Source organism: Oncorhynchus nerka, linkage group LG12, assembly GCF_034236695.1.
Source record: "Oncorhynchus nerka isolate Pitt River linkage group LG12, Oner_Uvic_2.0, whole genome shotgun sequence".
NCBI lineage: Eukaryota > Metazoa > Chordata > Actinopteri > Salmoniformes > Salmonidae > Oncorhynchus > Oncorhynchus nerka.
In genome coordinates, this window is record NC_088407.1 from 20,795,069 (window position 1) to 20,814,450 (window position 19,382).

Consider the following 19,382-nt stretch of genomic DNA (forward strand, 5'->3'; position numbering starts at 1 on the left):
CAATCAATCAATCAGTTAACCAATTAACCAATTAAGCAACCAATCAGTCATCTGAGTATATCATGTTTTTTCTGTAACAATTGTTCTGATATATACTGTACTGTATGTCTAATTATTAATAAGACGAGAAGACATATTTACAAATCTATTAACTTCTGTCACATCCAGCTGGTTGTATGAAGAACTACAGAAGTAAGACAGTCAATTATCAAATCAAATGTATTTATACAGCCCTTCTACACCTGCATTTCTTACATCAGCTGATTGCTTGCTGTTTGGGGTTTTAGGATCTCAAAGTGCTACGAAGGGCTATATAAATACATTTGAGATTTGAACTTACATCAGCTGATATCTCAAACTCTACAGAAACCCAGCAAAACCCCCAAACAGCAAGCAATGCAGGTGTAGAAGCACAGTGGCTAGGAAAAACCCCAAACAGCAAGCAATGCAGGTGTAGAAGCACAGTGGCTAGGAAAAACTCCCCTAGAAAGGCCAAAACCTCCAAGAGAGAGGAAGAAACCTAGAGAGCATACTTAAAACCAGGCGGATAAGAGGGGTGGCCAGTCCTTCTGCAGCATAAATACTGGAGGCTGAGATTATAACAGAACATGGCCAAGATGTTCCACCCACTTTGCCAAGCACAGCCCCCACACCACTAGAGGGATATCTTCAACCACCAACTTACCATCCTGAGACAAGGCCGAGTATAGCCCACAAAGATCTCCGCCACAGCACAACCCAAGGGGGGGGGGGAGGCACCAACCCAGACAGGAAGATCACGTCAGTGACTCAACCCACTCAAGTGACGCACCCCTCCTGGAAGGGACGAGCATGGAAGAGCACCAGTAAGCCAGTGACTCAGCCCCTGTAATAGGGTTAGAGGCAGAGAATCCCAGTGGAGAAAGGGGAACCGGCCAGGCAGAGACAGCTAGGGTGGTTTGTCGCTCTAGTGCTTTTCCGTTCACCTTCACACTCCTGGGCCAGACTACACTCAATCATATGACCTACTGAAGAGATGAGTATTCAGTAAAGACTTAAAGTTTGAGACCGAGTCTGCGTCTCTCACATGGGTAGGCAGATCATTCCATAAAAATGAGCTCTATATGAGAAAGCCTTGCCTCCAGCTGTTTGCTTAGAAATTCTAGGGACAATTTTGAGGCCTGAGTCCTGTAACCATAGCGTACGTGTAGGTATGTACGGCAGGACCAAATCGGAAAGATAGGTAGGAACAAGCCAATGTGTAGATTATAGATTTATAGATAAAACAGAAGAATTTGGGAATAATGTCAACAAACCAGACACAGTGTACTTCATAATCATAATAGTGGAGATAAAGGTTGCTATGCCCGAGCTGACTAAACTCCCCCTGAACAGGCAGTTAACCCACTGTTCCTCTCAGAAAATAAGAATTTGTTCTTAACTGACTTGCCTAGATATAAAAAAAAATAAAAATAAAAATAGGAGATAAACGCCCCCTCCATCCCTCTCAGAACACAGCAAATTTTGAACAAATTTAGGATCATTCAATTTTTATTTATGTATTACTTAATGTCTAATTCCATCTATTAGACCTGCACATACAAATACATATATAAAAACAGCTGAATTAATGAATACAAATATTACAAATAAATCTGTGAAAACAGCTGAATTAATGAATCCCATTGTTACAAATAAATCTGTAAAAACAGCTGAATGAATGAATCCCATTGTTACAAATACATCTGTAAAAACAGCTGAATTAATGAATACCATTGTTACGAATAAATCTGTAAATCAACTGAATAAAAAAATGTAATCATATTGTTAGAAATACAACCTAGATACATTTTCCTGAATAGAAGGTTGAGATGACAGTCTAAACCTTACAGGCTAACCCATGCAGGCTAAAACCCATGCAGGCTAAACCATGCAGGCTAAACCATGCAGGCTTTCTAATACTACTGCATTGATCTGTATATCACTGTGGACAAGCCCAGTCAAAACTGTTCGCTGCTCTGGCCCCCCAATGGTGGAACAAACTCCCTCACGACGCCAGGACAGCGGAGTCAATCACCACCTTCCGGAGACACCTGAAACCCCACCTCTTTAAGGAATACCTAGGATAGGATAAAGTAATCCCTCTCACCCCTCCCCTTAAAAGATTTAGATGCACTACTGTTCCACTGGATGTCATAAGGTGAATGCACCAATTTGTAAGTCGCTCTGGATAAGAGCGTCTGCTAAATGACTTAAATGTAAATGTAAATGTAAGACCGTCTGTTAATTGACTAAAATATCAAATGTTACAATGGAAAGCATATTTACCAATATAAATAAAAAAGTTATATCCATATCAGTAGGATCTGTCAGATCTAGCTGGCTATGTGGAGGAACTACACAGGTATGACATTCAATTATAGCTCAAAGCAGAAGTATTTGTTGTGTGGACACAAGCTCAAATGAAGGTAATACTTAGTCCAGCAATACATTCTTAGAAAAAAGTGGCTATATATTGTCTGTCCCCATAGGATAACCATTTGAAGTAGTGCTTTTTGTTCCAGGTAGAACCCTTTCAACAGAGAGATCTTCCTTTACACAGAACCCAATAGTGTTCTACATGGAGTCAAAAAGGCTTCTACTTGGAGTCAAAAATCGTTCTCCTATGGGGACACCCGAAAAACTCTTTTGGAATTTTTTTTTCTAAGAGTGTAGGTTTGGTCTGTGTCTAGAAAATGGGCCCTAAATACTTCCCAACAATACGGTGCCTTGTGCTGGTTACTCATTCAATACACTACATTTAGCTTCACTATGGAGTGGCTGCCCGACTTTCACAGACTGCACGACTCTCACAGATTCTCTTAGATGGTTCGGCACATGGAAAGTCAAACCAACAATTTATTTGGTTGTGACATTTTTGACCAATTCGGACACAGTTTTCACTTTCACCTTTAGGCCCATGGTTATTTGGTTCGTCAAAGTCCCAGTACCTAGAAAAGGGAGAAGAGAACCCATTACTCCATACAGTATGTCCCAGAATAAATAAATATTTGCGACCAAATATATTGGCACCATGGATTTTTACCATTTTAATTTAGAAAATAAAGACAAATGGCATGGACAAAATTATTGGCACCCCGGAGCTAGTACTTGGTTGCATAGCCTTTGGCCAAGATCACTCAAGACAAATGCTTCTTGAAGCCATCAATAATCTGCTGCACCTTTCGACTGGCAATTTGGCCCAGTATATAGCAACAAACTGCTCTAATTCTTCAATTTGAGGGGTGCCCCACCAAGTGCTGTTTTCTGCTCTCACCATAGGTTATGGATGTGATTTAGATCTGGACTCATTTGAGTTACAGATCAGCACTGTGTTTACCGATGACCAAATTAAGCATTCAATGAAAATAACACCCTCCCTACAATCAAACATGGGGGAGGTTTGCATCTCGTCCTGGGGGCCTTGAACATGTGCAAGGCATCATGAAATCAGCCGATTATCAAGGAGTTTTGAAGTCCAATGTTAAACCGTGTGTCCAAAAACTGGGTCTCCATTGAAGGTTGTGGGTCTTCCAGCAGGACAACGACCCCAAACACACATCAAAAGCACCCAGAAATGGTTCAAGAAGAAACGCTGGACTGTTCTAAAGTGGCCAGCAATGTCCAGATCTGAATCACATCCAAAATTAATTGGCGATATCGTCCCCAAAAATGTTTTATTGTCACCGGATAGGTGTAGTGAAATGTGTTGTTATACAGGGTCAGCTATAGTAGTATGATAGGTGTAGTGAAATGTGTTGTTATACAGGGTCAGCTATAGTAGTATGATAGGTGTAATGAAATGTGTTGTTATACAGGGTCAGCTATAGTAGTATGATAGGTGTAGTGAAATGTGTTGTTATACAGGGTCAGCTATAGTAGTACGCTGGAAATGAAGCTCAATGGCACATCAACAGATTGTTTCACCTTGTCGGCTCGGGTATTCAAATCGGCAACCTTTCGGTTTAGCTCTATTCGCTAGGCTACCTGCCGGCCAAAAAAGCAGTTGGTTGAGGGCACCCATCAAGCATTGAAGAATTAGAGTGGTTTGCTGCTAAATACTGGGTCAAATTGCCAGTAGAAAGCTGCAGCAAGCTCATTTGTGGCTACAAGAAGCATTTGTCTTCAGTTATGTTGGCCAAAGACTGCACAATCAAGTACTAGCTCCAAGCACATTGTCGATGCCATGAAAATCCAATAACAAGGTGTGGATATTATTAAAGGCATTTTTTCTATTTCAACTTATTTGTGAAGAAAGATGGAATGATTTAATAAAAGTGGAAGGGTGCCAATATATTTGCCCTCAACTGTACAAGGCTTACAAAACTATGTTTACTATGTTGTGCTTTTGAGTGTACAGCTGATTTGTCTTTGAGCTAAGATCCAATGGTGGTAATTGTGTGGAGATGATTTCTATCTGAGGGATTGGGTGTGTGGGAGGGCATCTGTGAAGAACGTGTGTGTGTGTGTGTGTGTGTGTGTGTGTGTGTGTGTGTGTGTGTGTGAATTTATGCCTTAGAAACATCCTTACTTGATGTTCTCATTAAGAGTTGTATTGTCCATCCAGACCCACAATTTCTCATGCTTCTCATCTGTCAGTCCAATCCAGGGGCTGTGTTCATAAGGATCAATTCCCAGTGCTACCACTCTCTGTTTTATAAACTCCTATGGAGAAAACCACATGTTAGTCAACCAATGGACCCAAGGTGCTCATCCTTATGTTCTCTAAATAAAGTATATTTTTAACTTGAAGAGCGAGAACCCTGTCTGCTTTCCACTCAAGTCAACCAATGGAGACAGACATGCAAAACACAAAGAGACACTTAAAGAAGGCCATATCCTAACTTGAAGTCTGCCCTTTATATGAGAGTCAAGTAGCAGTTAATTACACTAAATGACCAAAAGTATGTGGACACCTCAAATATCTCATTCCAAAATCATGGGCATTAATATGGACTTGGTCCTCCCTTTGCTTCTATAACAGCCTCCACTCTCCTGGGAAGGCTTTCCACTAGATGTTGGAACATTGCTGTGGGGACTTACTTCCATTAAGCCACAAGAGCCTTAATGAGGTCAGGCACTTATGTTGGGCGATTAGGCCTGGCTTGCAGTCGACATTCCAATTTATCCCAAAGGTGTTCGATGGGGCAAAAATGGAACTGACTTGTTGGAAAGGTGGCATCCTATGAAGGTGCCACATTGAAAGTCTGAGCTCTTCAGTAAGGCCATTCAACTGCCAATGTTTGTCTATGGAGGTTGCATGGCTGTGTAATCGATTTTATACACCTGTCAGCAACGGGTGTGGCTGAAATAGACATATTGACTAACTTGAAGGGGTGTCCATGTACTTTTGTATATATAGTGTACTACACCTCCAATCTTACCTGCTCCTGGTGACTCTCTATGATGACCAGGTGTCCTCCATCGTGGATGCAGGCGTACTGACTCTGTTCCCAGGTCAGTTTGCCTATAGAGAAGTAGTAACATGATCCATTGTAGAACTCCCAGCCAGGAGAACACAGCTGAATGGTATTACATCTCTTCTGATTCCCTGTAAAAGACAGAGGAGAGACAAGAACACACAAGAAGACAAGGAGACAAGAGACAATGAGATGCGATTTGTATTTGATGACTTACAGTACTACAGTATATACTATATTTATATGTATATCCAGGATATACAGTATAATACAGTATAATATTCAGTACTATAGTATGTCCTATACTTATATGCATATACAGTAAATACAGCATAATAATATAAGTACAATATAATACAGTATAATATTCAGAACTACAATATATGGTAGTACTATATGGCAGTATATTATAACTGTTCATGAGGCATCCACTTTTGTACTCTCATGCATGGGAGGAGGATAGAACTAACCTTGGATGGTTGCCAGGAGATCTTTGACCCTAGTAAGGTTGGCATTACAGTCTTGTAGCTCTGAGGATAACAGGTCTCTCTGGACTGAGAACAGAATAGATTGATATCTTATTAGAAGATTTTTCCTATCTTAATCTTTTCTTTTTATTGGCCAGTCTGAGATATGGCTTTTTCTTTGCAACTCTGCCTAGAAGGCCAGCATCCCGGAGTCGCCTCTTCACTGTTGACCTTGAGACTGGTGTTTGAGGGTACTATTTAATGAAGCTGCCAGTTGAGGACTTGTGTGGTGTCTGTTTCTCAAACTAGACACTCTAATGTACTTGTCCTCGTGCTCAGTTGGGCACCGGGGCCTCCCACTCCTCTTTCTATTCTGGTTAGAATCAGTTTGCGCTGTTCTGTGAAGGTAGTAATACACAGCGTTGTAAGAGATCTTCCGTTTCTTGGCAATTTCTCACATGGCCTTCATTTCTCTGAACAAGAATAGACTGACGAGTTTCAGAGGAAAGGGTTATGTTTCTGGCCATTTTGAGCCTGTAATCGAACCCACAAAGGCTGATGCTCCAGTTGAACAGTTTTCAGCTGTGCTAACATAATTGCAAAAGGGTTTTCTAATGATCAATTATCCTTTTAAAATGGTAAACTTGGACTAGCTAACACAACGTGCCATTGGAACACAGGAGTGATGGTTGCTAACAATGGGCCTCTGTACGCCAATGTAGATATTCCATAAAAAAATATGTAGTTTCCAGTTACAATAGTCATGTACAACATTAACAATGTCTACACTGCATTTCTGATCAATTTGAGGTTATTTTAATAATAGACAATTTTTTTCTAAGTGACGCCAAACTTTTGAACGGTAGTGTATATATTATTTAAAATATGTACAGTACCAGTCAAAAGTTTGGACACACCTACTCATTCAAGGGTTTATCTTTAATTTTTATAATTTTCTACATTGTAGAATAATAGTAAAGAAATTAAAACGATGAAAAAACACATGAAATCATGTCGTAACAAAAAAGTGTTAATCAAATCAAAATATATACATGTATTTTTTACACATATTTACCTTTATTATAAAAGAACTGTTGAAATAAGGCCATAATACAAAGGTATGTATTTGACGAACAAAACATTTGAAGTACAAAATTGTCACGCCTGCTCCCGCTCCCCCACCCTGGCGCTCGGCGCCAGGCTCCCCAGCATTACGCACTCCTGCCACCATCATTACGCACACCTGCCTTTCCCCATTACGCGCATCAACGTATTATTGGACTCACCTGGACTCAATCACCTGTTTATTACCTCCCCTATATTTGTCAGTTCCCCCGCTGCTGCATTGATTGCCGTTTGTCGTTATGTATCCGTGTGCTGACGCTGTTTCTGTCTTGCTCTTTGTCTGTTCCTAATTAAATGTCAACTCAGCAATACTGCTGTAAATGTAATCCTAACCTTGATAACATGGAACTTTGTACTGAAATGAGAAGTTTGAGTTAAATTGGGTTCAACTTCCACTTTTAAACTTCACATGAATAATGAATGAATATATGATATGAATAGGAGTGTTGTGGCCAGTCAGTTGAGTCCTGTTCTAGACTACCTACCTGTTACGTTGTGGGTCTCATTCTGTAGTCTCTTATAGCTGTCTTGCAGTTCATGCAGTTTCCCTGTTATTAAAGAGCAAATAATATGAAGGAATAACATGAATTTATTTACATATCTAACCATAAAGTAAGAAAGTAAACCTTGTACAAGCTAGAATGACCTATTATCTAACAATAGACCTATTCAAATGAAACAATATTTTCTTTATATATTACAGTGAAATGGCAGTATTTTAATCTGAGCCAGTCCCCCATTGACAAACTGCATCTTAATGATTTATATGAAGGATTCTCTCAAACAATTATATAAGGGGTTGATCATGGGAATCACCTGTTATATTCTCTTTCATCTGGGCAAAGCGAGCCCCTTCAGCTTGAAGACTAGTCATGTTGGAAGCATCTGGAACAGAGACAATAAGACAAGATGGAGGGTTGTGGTTTTTCTCTTGTGTTTGTCACTATTGTACCAACCTGAAATGTACTGGTCTGGGTTGGCTTGGATATTTTCTTTGCACATTGTCATTTTCAGCAGAGTTCCAGGCCAGCAACTATGGTGGATGCATAACCAGTCCAGCTCAGCTCAGTGGTGTAAAAGGGTTCAGTTGTGTAAAAGGGCTCAGTAGTGTAAAAGGGTTCAGTAGTGTAAAAGGGTTCAGTAGTGTAAAATGGTTCAGTAGTGTAAAAGGGTTCAGTAGTGTCAGTAGTGTAAAAGGGTTCAGTAGTGTAAAAGGGTTCAGTAGTGTAAAAGGGCTCAGTAGTGTTAAAGGGTTCAGTGGTGTAAAAGGGCTCAGTAGTGTAAAAGGGCTCAGTAGTGTAAAAGGGTTCAGTAGTGTAAAAGGGTTCAGTAGTGTAAAAGGGTTCATTAGTGTAAAAGGGCTCAGTAGTGTTAAGGGGTTCAGTGGTGTAAAAGGGTTCAGCAGTGTAAAAGGGTTCAGTAGTGTAAAATGGTTCAGTAGTGTAAAAGGGTTCAGCAGTGTAAAAGGGTCAGGGTTCCGTATAATGGTTATATACTCACAGAGGACTCCCAGAGTGATCGCCAGGCCCAGCAGTAGAACACAGAGACACATCAGGGTCACCACGGGAACTCTCCCATACCCTCCCTCAGGGATTGTAGCCTTTGACCCCACTGGGGGAGTGGGGTCACTATTGCCAGGGTCCCTTCCTGTAAAAGGAGTGGGTGTCAGAGTTTAAAAGGTCATAAGGTTTGTTATATTCGGGGTAAACTTTGAACATTGAGATATTAAAGACATGATAGATCAGACGCATAGTGAATAAGAAATGGAAGAGTTGGGTTTTATGTCAGGAGGTGGTGGGTCTCTGCAGAAAGACAGATGGCTTTGGAATGTGTTGGGTGGACGGGAGGAGACCACTGGATTGCTATAGGGGAAGCGGATGGACAGCTGTGGATTAGGCGAAGGAGGAGTTGAGGTCAGGAGGTCAGGTCAGATCCCCTGAAGGAAGTAATAAGGGGTTATTATCCTAGTACCCTCTTCCCGTGGAACCATAAGATGTAAGGATTGGAGAGAAGGAGGAGTGTCCAAAGTGGAGTATATATACCTGTGATGGTGAGAACATGTTTTTGTCTGAATAACAGCTGTAACGACCCTTTGGGAAGAATTAAACTTGGTTAAAGCTTCTCTGGTGTCTGTGAGTTATTTACTCTGAAAATTAGAACATAACAGGTTAATTAAGGGGTACTTAATGTAACCCTTAGCTAACTGTAACACAAATACATCTCACCTTTCCCAGGATCCTTCTGCTCACTAGCTCTACCTCCCGGTCTTTTAACCTCAGAGTATGTGACATCCTCTTCACGTTCGGCTACTCCTATGGTTACAGAGAGAGAGATGAAGAAAGAGATCATTTTCTTCACTTATTTTATACATATTTTTATACATATTATACATATTGCACCCCATGCGTGATTATATTGTTTCCCTAAAACTAACCCCATGGTGATTACCACCTATTAGAATTGTACCATTCTAGTTCCTCTCTATGAATCCACTATCTCAACATTCTATTAGAATAGTACCATTCTAGCTCCTCTTTCACAATCCACTATCTCAACATTCTATTAGAATTGTACCATTCTAGTTCCTCTCTATGAATCCACTATCTCAACATTCTATTAGAATTGTACCATTCTAGTTCCTCTCTATGAATCCACTATCTCAACATTCTATTAGAATTGTACCATTCTAGCTCCTCTCTCACAATCCACTATCTCAACATTCTATTAGAATTGTACCATTCTAGCTCCTCTCTCACAATCCACTATCTCAACATTCTATTGGAATTGTATCATTCTAGCTCCTCTCTCACAATCCACTATCTCAACATTCTATTCGAATTGTACCATTCTAGCTCCTCTCTCACAATCCACTATCTCAACATTCTATTAGAATTGTACCATTCTAGCTCCTCTCTCACAATCCACTATCTCAACATTCTATCAGAAAGATACCGTTCTCATTCCTCTCTCTCAATCAACTCTCAACATTCTATTAGAAAGATACCGTTCTCATTCCTCTCTCTCAATCAACTCTCAACATTCTATTAGAAAGATACCATTCTCATTCCTCTCTCACAATCAACTCTCAACATTCTATTAGAAAGATACCGTTCTCATTCCTCTCTCTCAATCAACTCTCAACATTCTATTAGAAAGATACCGTTCTCATTCCTTCCTCTCAATCAACTCTCAACATTCTATTAGAAAGATACCGTTCTCATTCCTCTCTCTCAATCAACTCTCAACATTCTATTAGAAAGATACCGTTCTCATTCCTCTCTCTCAATCAACTCTCAACATTCTATTAGAAAGATACCGTTCTCATTCCTCTCTCTCATTCAACTCTCAGCATTCTATTAGAAAGATACCATTCTCATTCCTCTCTCTCAATCAACTATATCAACATCAACTCATTCCTCTCTCAATCAACTATATCAACATCCTATTAGAAAAAGATTCCTCTCTCTCAATCAACTCTCAACATTCTATTAGAAAGATACCGTTCTCATTCCTCTCTCTCATTCAACTCTCAGCATTCTATTAGAAAGATACCGTTCTCATTCCTCTCTCTCAATCAACTATATCAACATCCTATTAGAAAGATACCGTTCTCATTCCTCTCTCACAATCCGCCATCTCAATATTATTTTAGAAATATACCATTCTAGTACCTCTCTTACAATCCACTATATCAACATTCTATTAGAAATGTACCATTCTAGTTCCTCTCTTACAATCAACTATATCAACATTATATTAGAAAGATATCACTCTAGTTCCTCTTTAACAATCCACTATCTCCGCATTATTTCCCATGAGCTCTACTAAGTTACAGTCCCTTGACAGTCCCAACATGCAAATCACTTTATTAACTGTTAGGGTCACTAACCAAAATATACAATGTCTAATATTCTAATTCAACATATCTGAAGAAAACTGACATATTGTTATGAGAAATGAGGAAACACTTTTGGCCATAAACTAAATGTTACAGGTTGATGCTCTGTCTGTCTGTCTGTCTGTCTGTCTGTCTGTCTGTCTGTCTGTCTGTCTGTCTGTCTGTCTGTCTGTCTGTCTGTCTGTCTGTCTGTCTGTCTGTCTGTCTGTCTGTCTGTCTGTCTGTCTGTCTGTCTGTCTGTCTGTCTATCTGTCTGTCTGTCTGTCTGTCTGGAAGATGGTTGACAGTGTGAAATCCAACAGATACGTCCAGAGGGTGACGAGTAACAACTCATTTAGATGGAACTGTCATATTCTCATGCCCTTTATATTGCACTAATACTGTACATATCCTTCAAAATAGGATTCTCTGTGGAGAACCATTGTTGAGGCCATGTGGAATGTATTCAAAAGGAAATGAACGTGTCTGAAAGTCATAAATAAAACACAAACATTGCACTATATATAACTATGCTATAGTACATTCTAAAAGAGATCCCCAGTGACTCATACACTACCACATGTTAAACATATAGTACTAATTCATATTAATAAGTACAATTACAAATATTGATCCCAACCAAAATACTTTCTTCTTTTTCCTATAGCCCCTGGGTTTACACAGTTAATGTTCATGACACAACCATACAGGAAATCATCATCACTATAATTATAACCAGTTAACAACAGTCTATACAGCCTTCTTCTGTTACTAACTCCTTGTTGAACTATGACATCTCCACCCTCACCCCCCAATGTGATGAGATGTTGAAAACTAATAAAGCCATATAAATGAGAGAGAACTCACCATTAGAAACTTCACTTTCTGCTCCAGTATCTTGGTTCTGATGCTGAGTGAATGTAACATCGGAGTAAATGATTTCACCAGACATCATCACAGCTCTAAGTTCTCTTTCAGAGTGGGGACCAGAAGAGGAAGAAGGCCCTCATCACACACACTCACTCATTTAAATCCCACAAACACTCACACACTCAACCACACACACACTAGCAGTACACAACCACAACTGTTATGGAATACACAGGATGTTATGCAAATAACATTCAGACACACACACACAAACATGTACGCACGAATGCCCGCACACACACTCACACGTCCCAGGAGAATGATGAGGAACTGCAGTGGGGTAGGGAGGTGCAGTAAAAACTCATATTCAGTTCCTATTTACAACTGGGCTTCATTTGAATATGTTGTAAACTAGAACGTCATTTGAATATGTTGTAAACTAGCAACCCTGTCATTGATCTGTATTACTGATATCATTTCTAATGGCAGTTCCAAGACAGTTGGCTTGTCATCGCCATTCAAACATGGCCTGTAGAATTTACTGTAGGTAAGATTCTAGCTAGCCGTAAGTATATAGCGATATAAAATGTTATCTTTCAGATAAGTTTAATTCATGATAGATCGTTAAAGAAAGCCATCAGATAATACATTATTTATATAATCCTAATATATCATAGAAAATCAGATATCATCAAATTATGTGTTACAATAATCATTTCATAATGACAGCTCCTTTCAATTTGACTCTTTTTGAGGGCTCTCTTGGAAACCCATTTTGGTTTTTGGTGGTTTTCCTAAGTCAGGATTCAGACACGGCTAAGACATCCGGGTTAGCAGAGTGTGCTAAAGCAGTGAGTAAAACAAACTTAGGGGGTAGGCTTCTAATGTTAACATACATGGAACTAAGGCTTTTACGGTTACAGAAGTCAACAAATGAGAGCAGCTGGGGAGTGGGAGTGGGCTAGGCACTGCAGGGCCTGGATTAACCTCTACATCACCAGAGGAACAGAGGAGAAGTAGGATAAGGGTACGGCTAAAGGCTATACGAACTGGCCGTCTAGCACGTTCAGAACAGAGAGTAAAAGGAGCAGGTTTCTGGGCACGATAGCATAGATTCAAAGCATAGTGTACTAAACAAGCTAGCAGTTAGCAGACCGGGTTAGCAAGCAAGCAGTTACCAGGGGCTAGCAGTTAGCAGACTGGGGCAGGCAAGCTTGCAGTTAGTAGACCGGGGCTAGCAAGTTAGCCTTTGGGGGACATCACGATGGGGGTAAGTCTGTGTTTGCCTCTTCGTGCGGTGACGTCGCTAGACCAGTCGCAGAGTTAGTAAGGTTCCAAGTTGCTCTAAGTAGCTAGCAGGTTAGCAGAATGGGCCTTCAGCAGGCGTTGTGCCTAAGGGCCTGTCGGTATTCCAGTCGTAGAGGATCGGCGGGGTTCCGTGCCCCGTACCGGAAGTAGAAGGGGTCTGGATATTGTAGCCCAGGAGTGAGCTGGGAGATGGGTCTAGCATGGGATAGCTCCAGGCTAGTTGGTGCTAGCTCCGGGACGTAAACGTTAGCCAGGAGTAGTCAACCCGGGTTGCGGTTAGCTAGCTGTGATGATCCATATGAAAAGGTTCAGAGTTTGTGGTAGGAATTCGGGGATATGGAGAGAAAAATAGGTCCGTTATGCTCTGGTTTGAAACGCGTTGTATGAACTGGCGAGAGCTTTCCGAGCTATAGGTTAGCTGATGACCGCTAGCAGTCGTTAGCTGACTGATAGCTGGTAGCTAGTTAGCTAGCTTCAGTTGAGGTATTCCAGTTCGGAGGTAAATAGAAATACTTTAGGAAAAAAAAGACCCACACCACATTGGGTGAGGCGGGTTGCAGGAGAGTATTTTGAAGTTGAGGTTTAGGAAAAATATGAAAAAAGAACGCGAAGAAAAAGATATATACACATGGGACGAGACAAGACAAAGCCAAAGACGTCTGACTGCTACGCCATCTTGGAAAAATGTGCCTATTAGACAGTTCTACATGTTTGACCTATACATTTGGAGAGAGAGAGAGAAAGAAGGAAATGGAAAGAGAGAGGGGTAGTCCTAAGTAGTCTCTTTACCTCTCCCTCAGGGGCTTTCACTAGATGATGTCTAAACCGTCTTCTATTCTTGATTACGGTAAAGGTGACTCCAAAATGACAAAATACATTACTTACCATTCATTTCTATTGGGCACAAAATTATCTGAAACACAACCAAAACTAACAATCATTTTGAAACCTAACTTTTGTTTTATAATTCTTCTTAGGCTAGGGTCTATTTTTCTCCATTTCCGCCTGACTGACGTGCCCAAAGTAAACTGCCTGTTGCTCAGGCCCTGAAGACAGGATTTGCATATAATTGGTATCATTGGAAAGAAAACACTCTGTAGTTTGTGAAAATGTCAAAATAATGTAGACTATAACACAATAGATATGGTAGGAGAAAATCTAAAGAAAAACCAACCTTTTTTTTTTTGAGAGCCCATGCTTTTTCATTAGAAATGACAGGGAATAGAAATAATCTAGATCCCAGTATGCAATTCCTATGGTTTCCACTGGATGTCAGTGTCACTTCCCAAACAAGGAAGAATTATGAGCTTTCGTACTGGGATACAGACTTGGAAATCAGTCTGTGCGCGCATGATGAAGAGGATGCGCACCTGCTAATATTATTTTCCTATTGAACATACTTCTTTACGTATGAAATATTATAGTTTAATTACATTTTAGGATACCTGAGGGTTAAATAGAAACATATTTTGACTTGTTTTAACAAAGTTTTGTGGTAGATTTTTGGATTCCTTTCTCTGCAGTTGAATGAGTGGATTACTCAAATCAATGGCGCCAACTAAACTGAATTTTGGGATATAAAGAAGGATTTTATCTAACAAAACGACACTACATGATGTAGCTGGGACCCTTTGGATGACAAATCAGAGGAAGATTTTCAAAAAGTAAGTGAATATTTAATCGCTATTTGTGAAATTATGAAACCTGTGCTGATGGAAAAATATTTTGATGTGGGGCGCCATCCTCAAACAATCGCATGGAAAGCTTTCGCTGTAAAGCCTATTGTAAATTCGGACAGGGCAGTTGGATTAACAATAATTTAAGCTTTTAACCAATATAAGATAGTTGTATATTTCTAAATGCTTAATATCCATCATTTTTATGATTATTAATTTGAATTGCGCTCCCTCCAGTCTCACCGGTTGCCTAAACACAATCTCTTCTCTGATCAATCATTTATAAAACAATTTCTCATTTTTGGGGGGAGCACACAATATACAGTGCCATCAGAATATATTCACACCCCTTGACTTTTTCCACATTTTGTTGTGTTACAGCCTGAATTTAAAATAGATTAAATTGGTATTTTTTGTCATTGGCCTACACACAATCCTCAAAATGCCAAAGTGAAATTATGTTTTTCTAAAGATTTACAAATTAATAAAAATGAAATCTGAAATGTCTTATAAGTATGTTATATATGCCAATAAGTATTCAACCCCTTTTTTATTGCAAGCCTAAATAAACATGGCGTAAATGTGCTTATCAATGATTTTAATGTCTACCTCCTCTCTGTAACCCACACATACTGTCACACCCTGATCTGTTTCACCTGTCTTTGTGCTTGTCTCCACCCCTCTACAGGTATTGCCCATCTTCCTCATTATCCCCATGTTTTACTGTTTGTCTGTTGCCAGTTCGTCTTCACTTGCCAGGTCTTTCCAGCGTGTTTACCCGTCTACCTGATTTCTCAAGTTCTGTTTCCTAGTTTCCAGAGTTCCGACCATTCTGCCTGTCCAGACCCCGAGCCTGCCTGCTGTTCTGTACCTGCCTGACTCTGACCCGTTTAACAACCTCTGCCTGTCCAGACCCCGAGCCTGCCTGCCGTTCTGTACCTGCCTGACTCTGACCCGTTTAACAACCTCTGCCTGTCCAGACCCCGAGCCTGCCTGCCGTTCTGTACCTGCCTGACTCTGACCCGTTTAACAACCTCTGCCTGTCCAGACCCCGAGCCTGCCTGCCGTTCTGTACCTGCCTGACTCTGACCCGTTTAACAACCTCTGCCTGTCCAGACCCCGAGCCTGCCTGCCGTTCTGTACCTGCCTGACTCTGACCCGTTTAACAACCTCTGCCTGTCCAGACCCCGAGCCTGCCTGCCGTTCTGTACCTGCCTGACTCTGACCCGTTTAACAACCTCTGCCTGTCCAGACCCCGAGCCTGCCTGCCGTTCTGTACCTGCCTGACTCTGACCCGTTTAACAACCTCTGCCTGTCCAGACCCCGAGCCTGCCTGCCGTTCTGTACCTGCCTGACTCTGACCCGTTTAACAACCTCTGCCTGTCCAGACCCCGAGCCTGCCTGCCGTTCTGTACCTGCCTGACTCTGACCCGTTTAACAACCTCTGCCTGTCCAGACCCCGAGCCTGCCTGCTGTTCTGTACCTGCCTGACTCTGACCCGTTTAACAACCTCTGCCTGTCCAGACCCCGAGCCTGCCTGCCGTTCTGTACCTGCCTGACTCTGACCCGTTTAACAACCTCTGCCTGTCCAGACCCGAGCCTGCCTGCTGTTCTGTACCTGCCTGACTCTGACCCGTTTAACAACCTCTGCCTGTCCAGACCCCGAGCCTGCCTGCTGTTCTGTACCTGCCTGACTCTGACCCGTTTAACAACCTCTGCCTGTCCAGACCCCGAGCCTGCCTGCCGTTCTGTACCTGCCTGACTCTGACCCGTTTAACAACCTCTGCCTGTCCAGACCCCGAGCCTGCCTGCCGTTCTGTACCTGCCTGACTGTGACCCGTTTAACAACCTCTGCCTGTCCAGACCCCGAGCCTGCCTGCTGTTCTGTACCTGCCTGACTCTGACCCGTTTAACAACCTCTGCCTGTCCAGACCCCGAGCCTGCCTGCTGTTCTGTACCTTATTGATTCTGCCCTGGATTACAGACTTCTGCCAGCCTTTGACTTGTCTTTTGCCTAACCCCTGTTCATGGCCAATAAATATCTGTGACTCTAACTGTCTGCATCTCGGTCTTATCCTGAGTTCTGATACATGCAATTATCTGTAAGGGAGGTTTTCTAATGCCTAGCAAAGAATATAGATTTGTATATAGATTTTTCTACTGTATTATTGATTATATGTTTGTTTATTCCATGTGTAACTCTGTGTTGTTGTATGTGTCAAACTGCTTTGCTTTATCTTGGCCAGGTCACAGTTGCAAATGAAAACCAGCCTACCTGGTTAAATAAAGGTGAAATAAAAAATAATAAAAAAAATGTTATGGGTATCCTTAACATGTTAATAATGACTGGGAGTTTTTCAGGATAAAAAAGAAATGGAATGGAGCTAAAGCACAGGCTAAATCCTAGAGGTTAACCTGGTTCAGTCTGCTTTCCAGAGATGAATTCACCTTTCAGTAGGACAAAATACAATGCTAATCTACACTTGAGTTGCTTACCAAGAAGACAGTGAATGTTCCTGAGTGGCCGAGTAACAGTTTTTACATAAATCTACTTAGAAATCTATGGCAAGACCTTCAAATGGTTGTCTAACAACAATCCAGGTGTGGAAACTATTAGGTATTTACCTAGAAAGTAAAACGTAATTTTTTAAAATAAAAATAATTACGTTTAAAAAATTGCCTCAGGGGTGTGAATACCTATGTAAATGAGATATTTCTGTATTTCTTTTTCCTTAACTGTGTAAACATTTCGAAAAACATATTTTCACTTTGTCATTATGGGGTACTGTAGATGGGTGAGATGGGTGAGAAAGAAAAAAAAATCAATTTTGAAAATAACACAGCAAAATGTGGAATAAGTGAAGGGGTATGACTACTTTCTGTAAACCCCTTGATGGTTGCTAGGCAGCGCCAGTTAACCATCCTCCTGCGAGTTCTTACCATTGAGGCATGTCACTTCTCCCATCGTTTAACATAGCCCATGTCACGTTCTGACCTTTATTTCCTTTGTTTTGTCATTATTTGGTATGGTCAGGTCGTGTGTTGGGTGGGCAGTCTATGTTTGTTTTTCTATGTTTTGAGGTATTTCTATGTTTTGGCCTAGTATGGTTCTCAATCAGAGCAGGTGTCATTAGTTGTCTGATTGAGAATCATACTTAGGTAGCCTGGGTTTCACTGTGTGTTTGTGGGTGATTGTTCCTGTCTCTGTCTTTGCACCAGATAGGACTGTTTAGGTTTTCCATGTTTATTGTTTTGTAGTGTTCATGTGTACATTTACGTATTAAAAGGACCATGGACACTTACCACGCCGCATATTGGTCCTCTGATCCTTTTCGCCTCTCCTCTTCTTCTCCTCTTCTTCCGAAGAAATCCCTGACAGCCCACCACTAAGCATGCACTGTTTTCTTAACCACAACTGGATAGATCCATAAACTGACTTGCCTAGTTAAATAAAGGTAAAATAAAATAAAGAATTACTGTGAGAATAAAAATCACTGAACCTAGAAAATATTGGAATAAAGTAGTTTAATGCAATAGAAGTCATGTATCCAATTGTTGCTTACTGAAACCTCCAAAGTCATCCAATCATGATAATAAATCTTAAGCAATAGCCTACCTGTGTGTATTCAACTAGATGACAACTTAAGCACCGGTTTGATTGGGACAGTACCATCGCACTGTGGGGACTCCGGTTGAGGTGAGTTCTGCCTATGATCATCTTGTCTAGTTGGCTCATTTATTAGAAACTTTAGCCAGCATGTTATGTAGTTTAACATGGGTAGACTAGTCCTACACCTGACCTAAAGCCTGTGACTTCCCTGCCTTGACTTCACTGAATCTCCGTCAGGCTATTTGGTTCATTTGGTGTCTGGCTGGGCAAATAAGTGGAGGTGGAAAAAGCTCATCTATTCGTTTGCTCATCACTGATCAGAAACATTTATCATGCATGCAAAATAGCACTTTTTTATATGACCGCGGTTCCATATGTTCCCGGGACGCACGTCAAATGGGAAAAAATATTACTTGTATTTTATTCTGTTATATTCCATTATAATCTTATTACAGAATATATGTGTGTTGACTGTGATCAAGGTAGGTGTGTCTTGAATGCTTAAAATGAACAAAATAATGAACTAATGATTTCAGTCATTTGGACCTAACATAATTCAACTCTAAATATGCCATTCTATTGGTTTTACAATACATTTTATTAGTCTTAATAATGGATGTATTGTTGATGGTGTATATTCAATGAATCTATTAATCTAGAAACCCACCCACATCCGCACAACACCTCTCTCTTCTCTCTCTCTCTCTCTCTCTCTCTCTCTCTCTCTCTCTCTCTCTCTCTCTCTCTCTCTCTCTCTCTCCCCTCTCTCTCGGCATTATTCATCTGTGGACACATTCAAGGAGAGTTGACCTGTGACTAAAAATGTTGTTGTTTAATTCAATTTAATTCATTTAATTCTATCCACTTTACAAAATATCATTAGTTAATATACCATTGCCATTATTAGCAAATCAGACAAATTATGCTGCACTCTGCCTATTGGCTACTTAACTTATTCAAGGCCGTCTCAAAATACAACACTGCCCCTTTAAGACAAAAAATAGCTCTTTA

At 40.7% G+C, this 19,382-nt stretch overlaps 1 protein-coding gene across 1 annotated transcript; it reads right to left on the reverse strand.

Annotated features, from left to right (window-relative positions):
- Positions 1–1,512: 1,512 nt before the first annotated feature.
- LOC115137938 (C-type lectin domain family 4 member K-like) lies at positions 1,513–12,356 on the reverse strand. Its single transcript, XM_029674254.2, has 9 exons — positions 11,775–12,356; positions 9,256–9,342; positions 8,531–8,677; positions 7,847–7,915; positions 7,516–7,578; positions 5,909–5,992; positions 5,403–5,569; positions 4,550–4,683; positions 1,513–2,969 (listed from the first exon to the last, which is right to left on the reverse strand). The coding sequence occupies exons 1-9, from the start codon at positions 11,860–11,862 to the stop codon at positions 2,789–2,791; spliced, it is 1,020 nt and encodes a 339-aa protein (XP_029530114.2). The 5' UTR covers positions 11,863–12,356; the 3' UTR covers positions 1,513–2,788.
- Between the last annotated feature and the right edge of the window lie 7,026 nt (positions 12,357–19,382).

Bases quoted from the DNA above. Each gene is read 5' to 3' on its own strand.
- LOC115137938 (XM_029674254.2), bottom strand. From the start codon at position 11,862: ATGATGTCTGGTGAAATCATTTACTCCGATGTTACATTCACTCAGCAT. The intron at 5,570-5,908 runs GTTAGTTCTATC...TGTCTTTTACAG, and splicing joins TCTCCTGGCAACCATCCAAG to GGAATCAGAAGAGATGTAAT. The intron at 2,970-4,549 runs GTAAGGATGTTT...TCCCTTTTCTAG, and splicing joins ACTCTTAATGAGAACATCAA to GTACTGGGACTTTGACGAAC.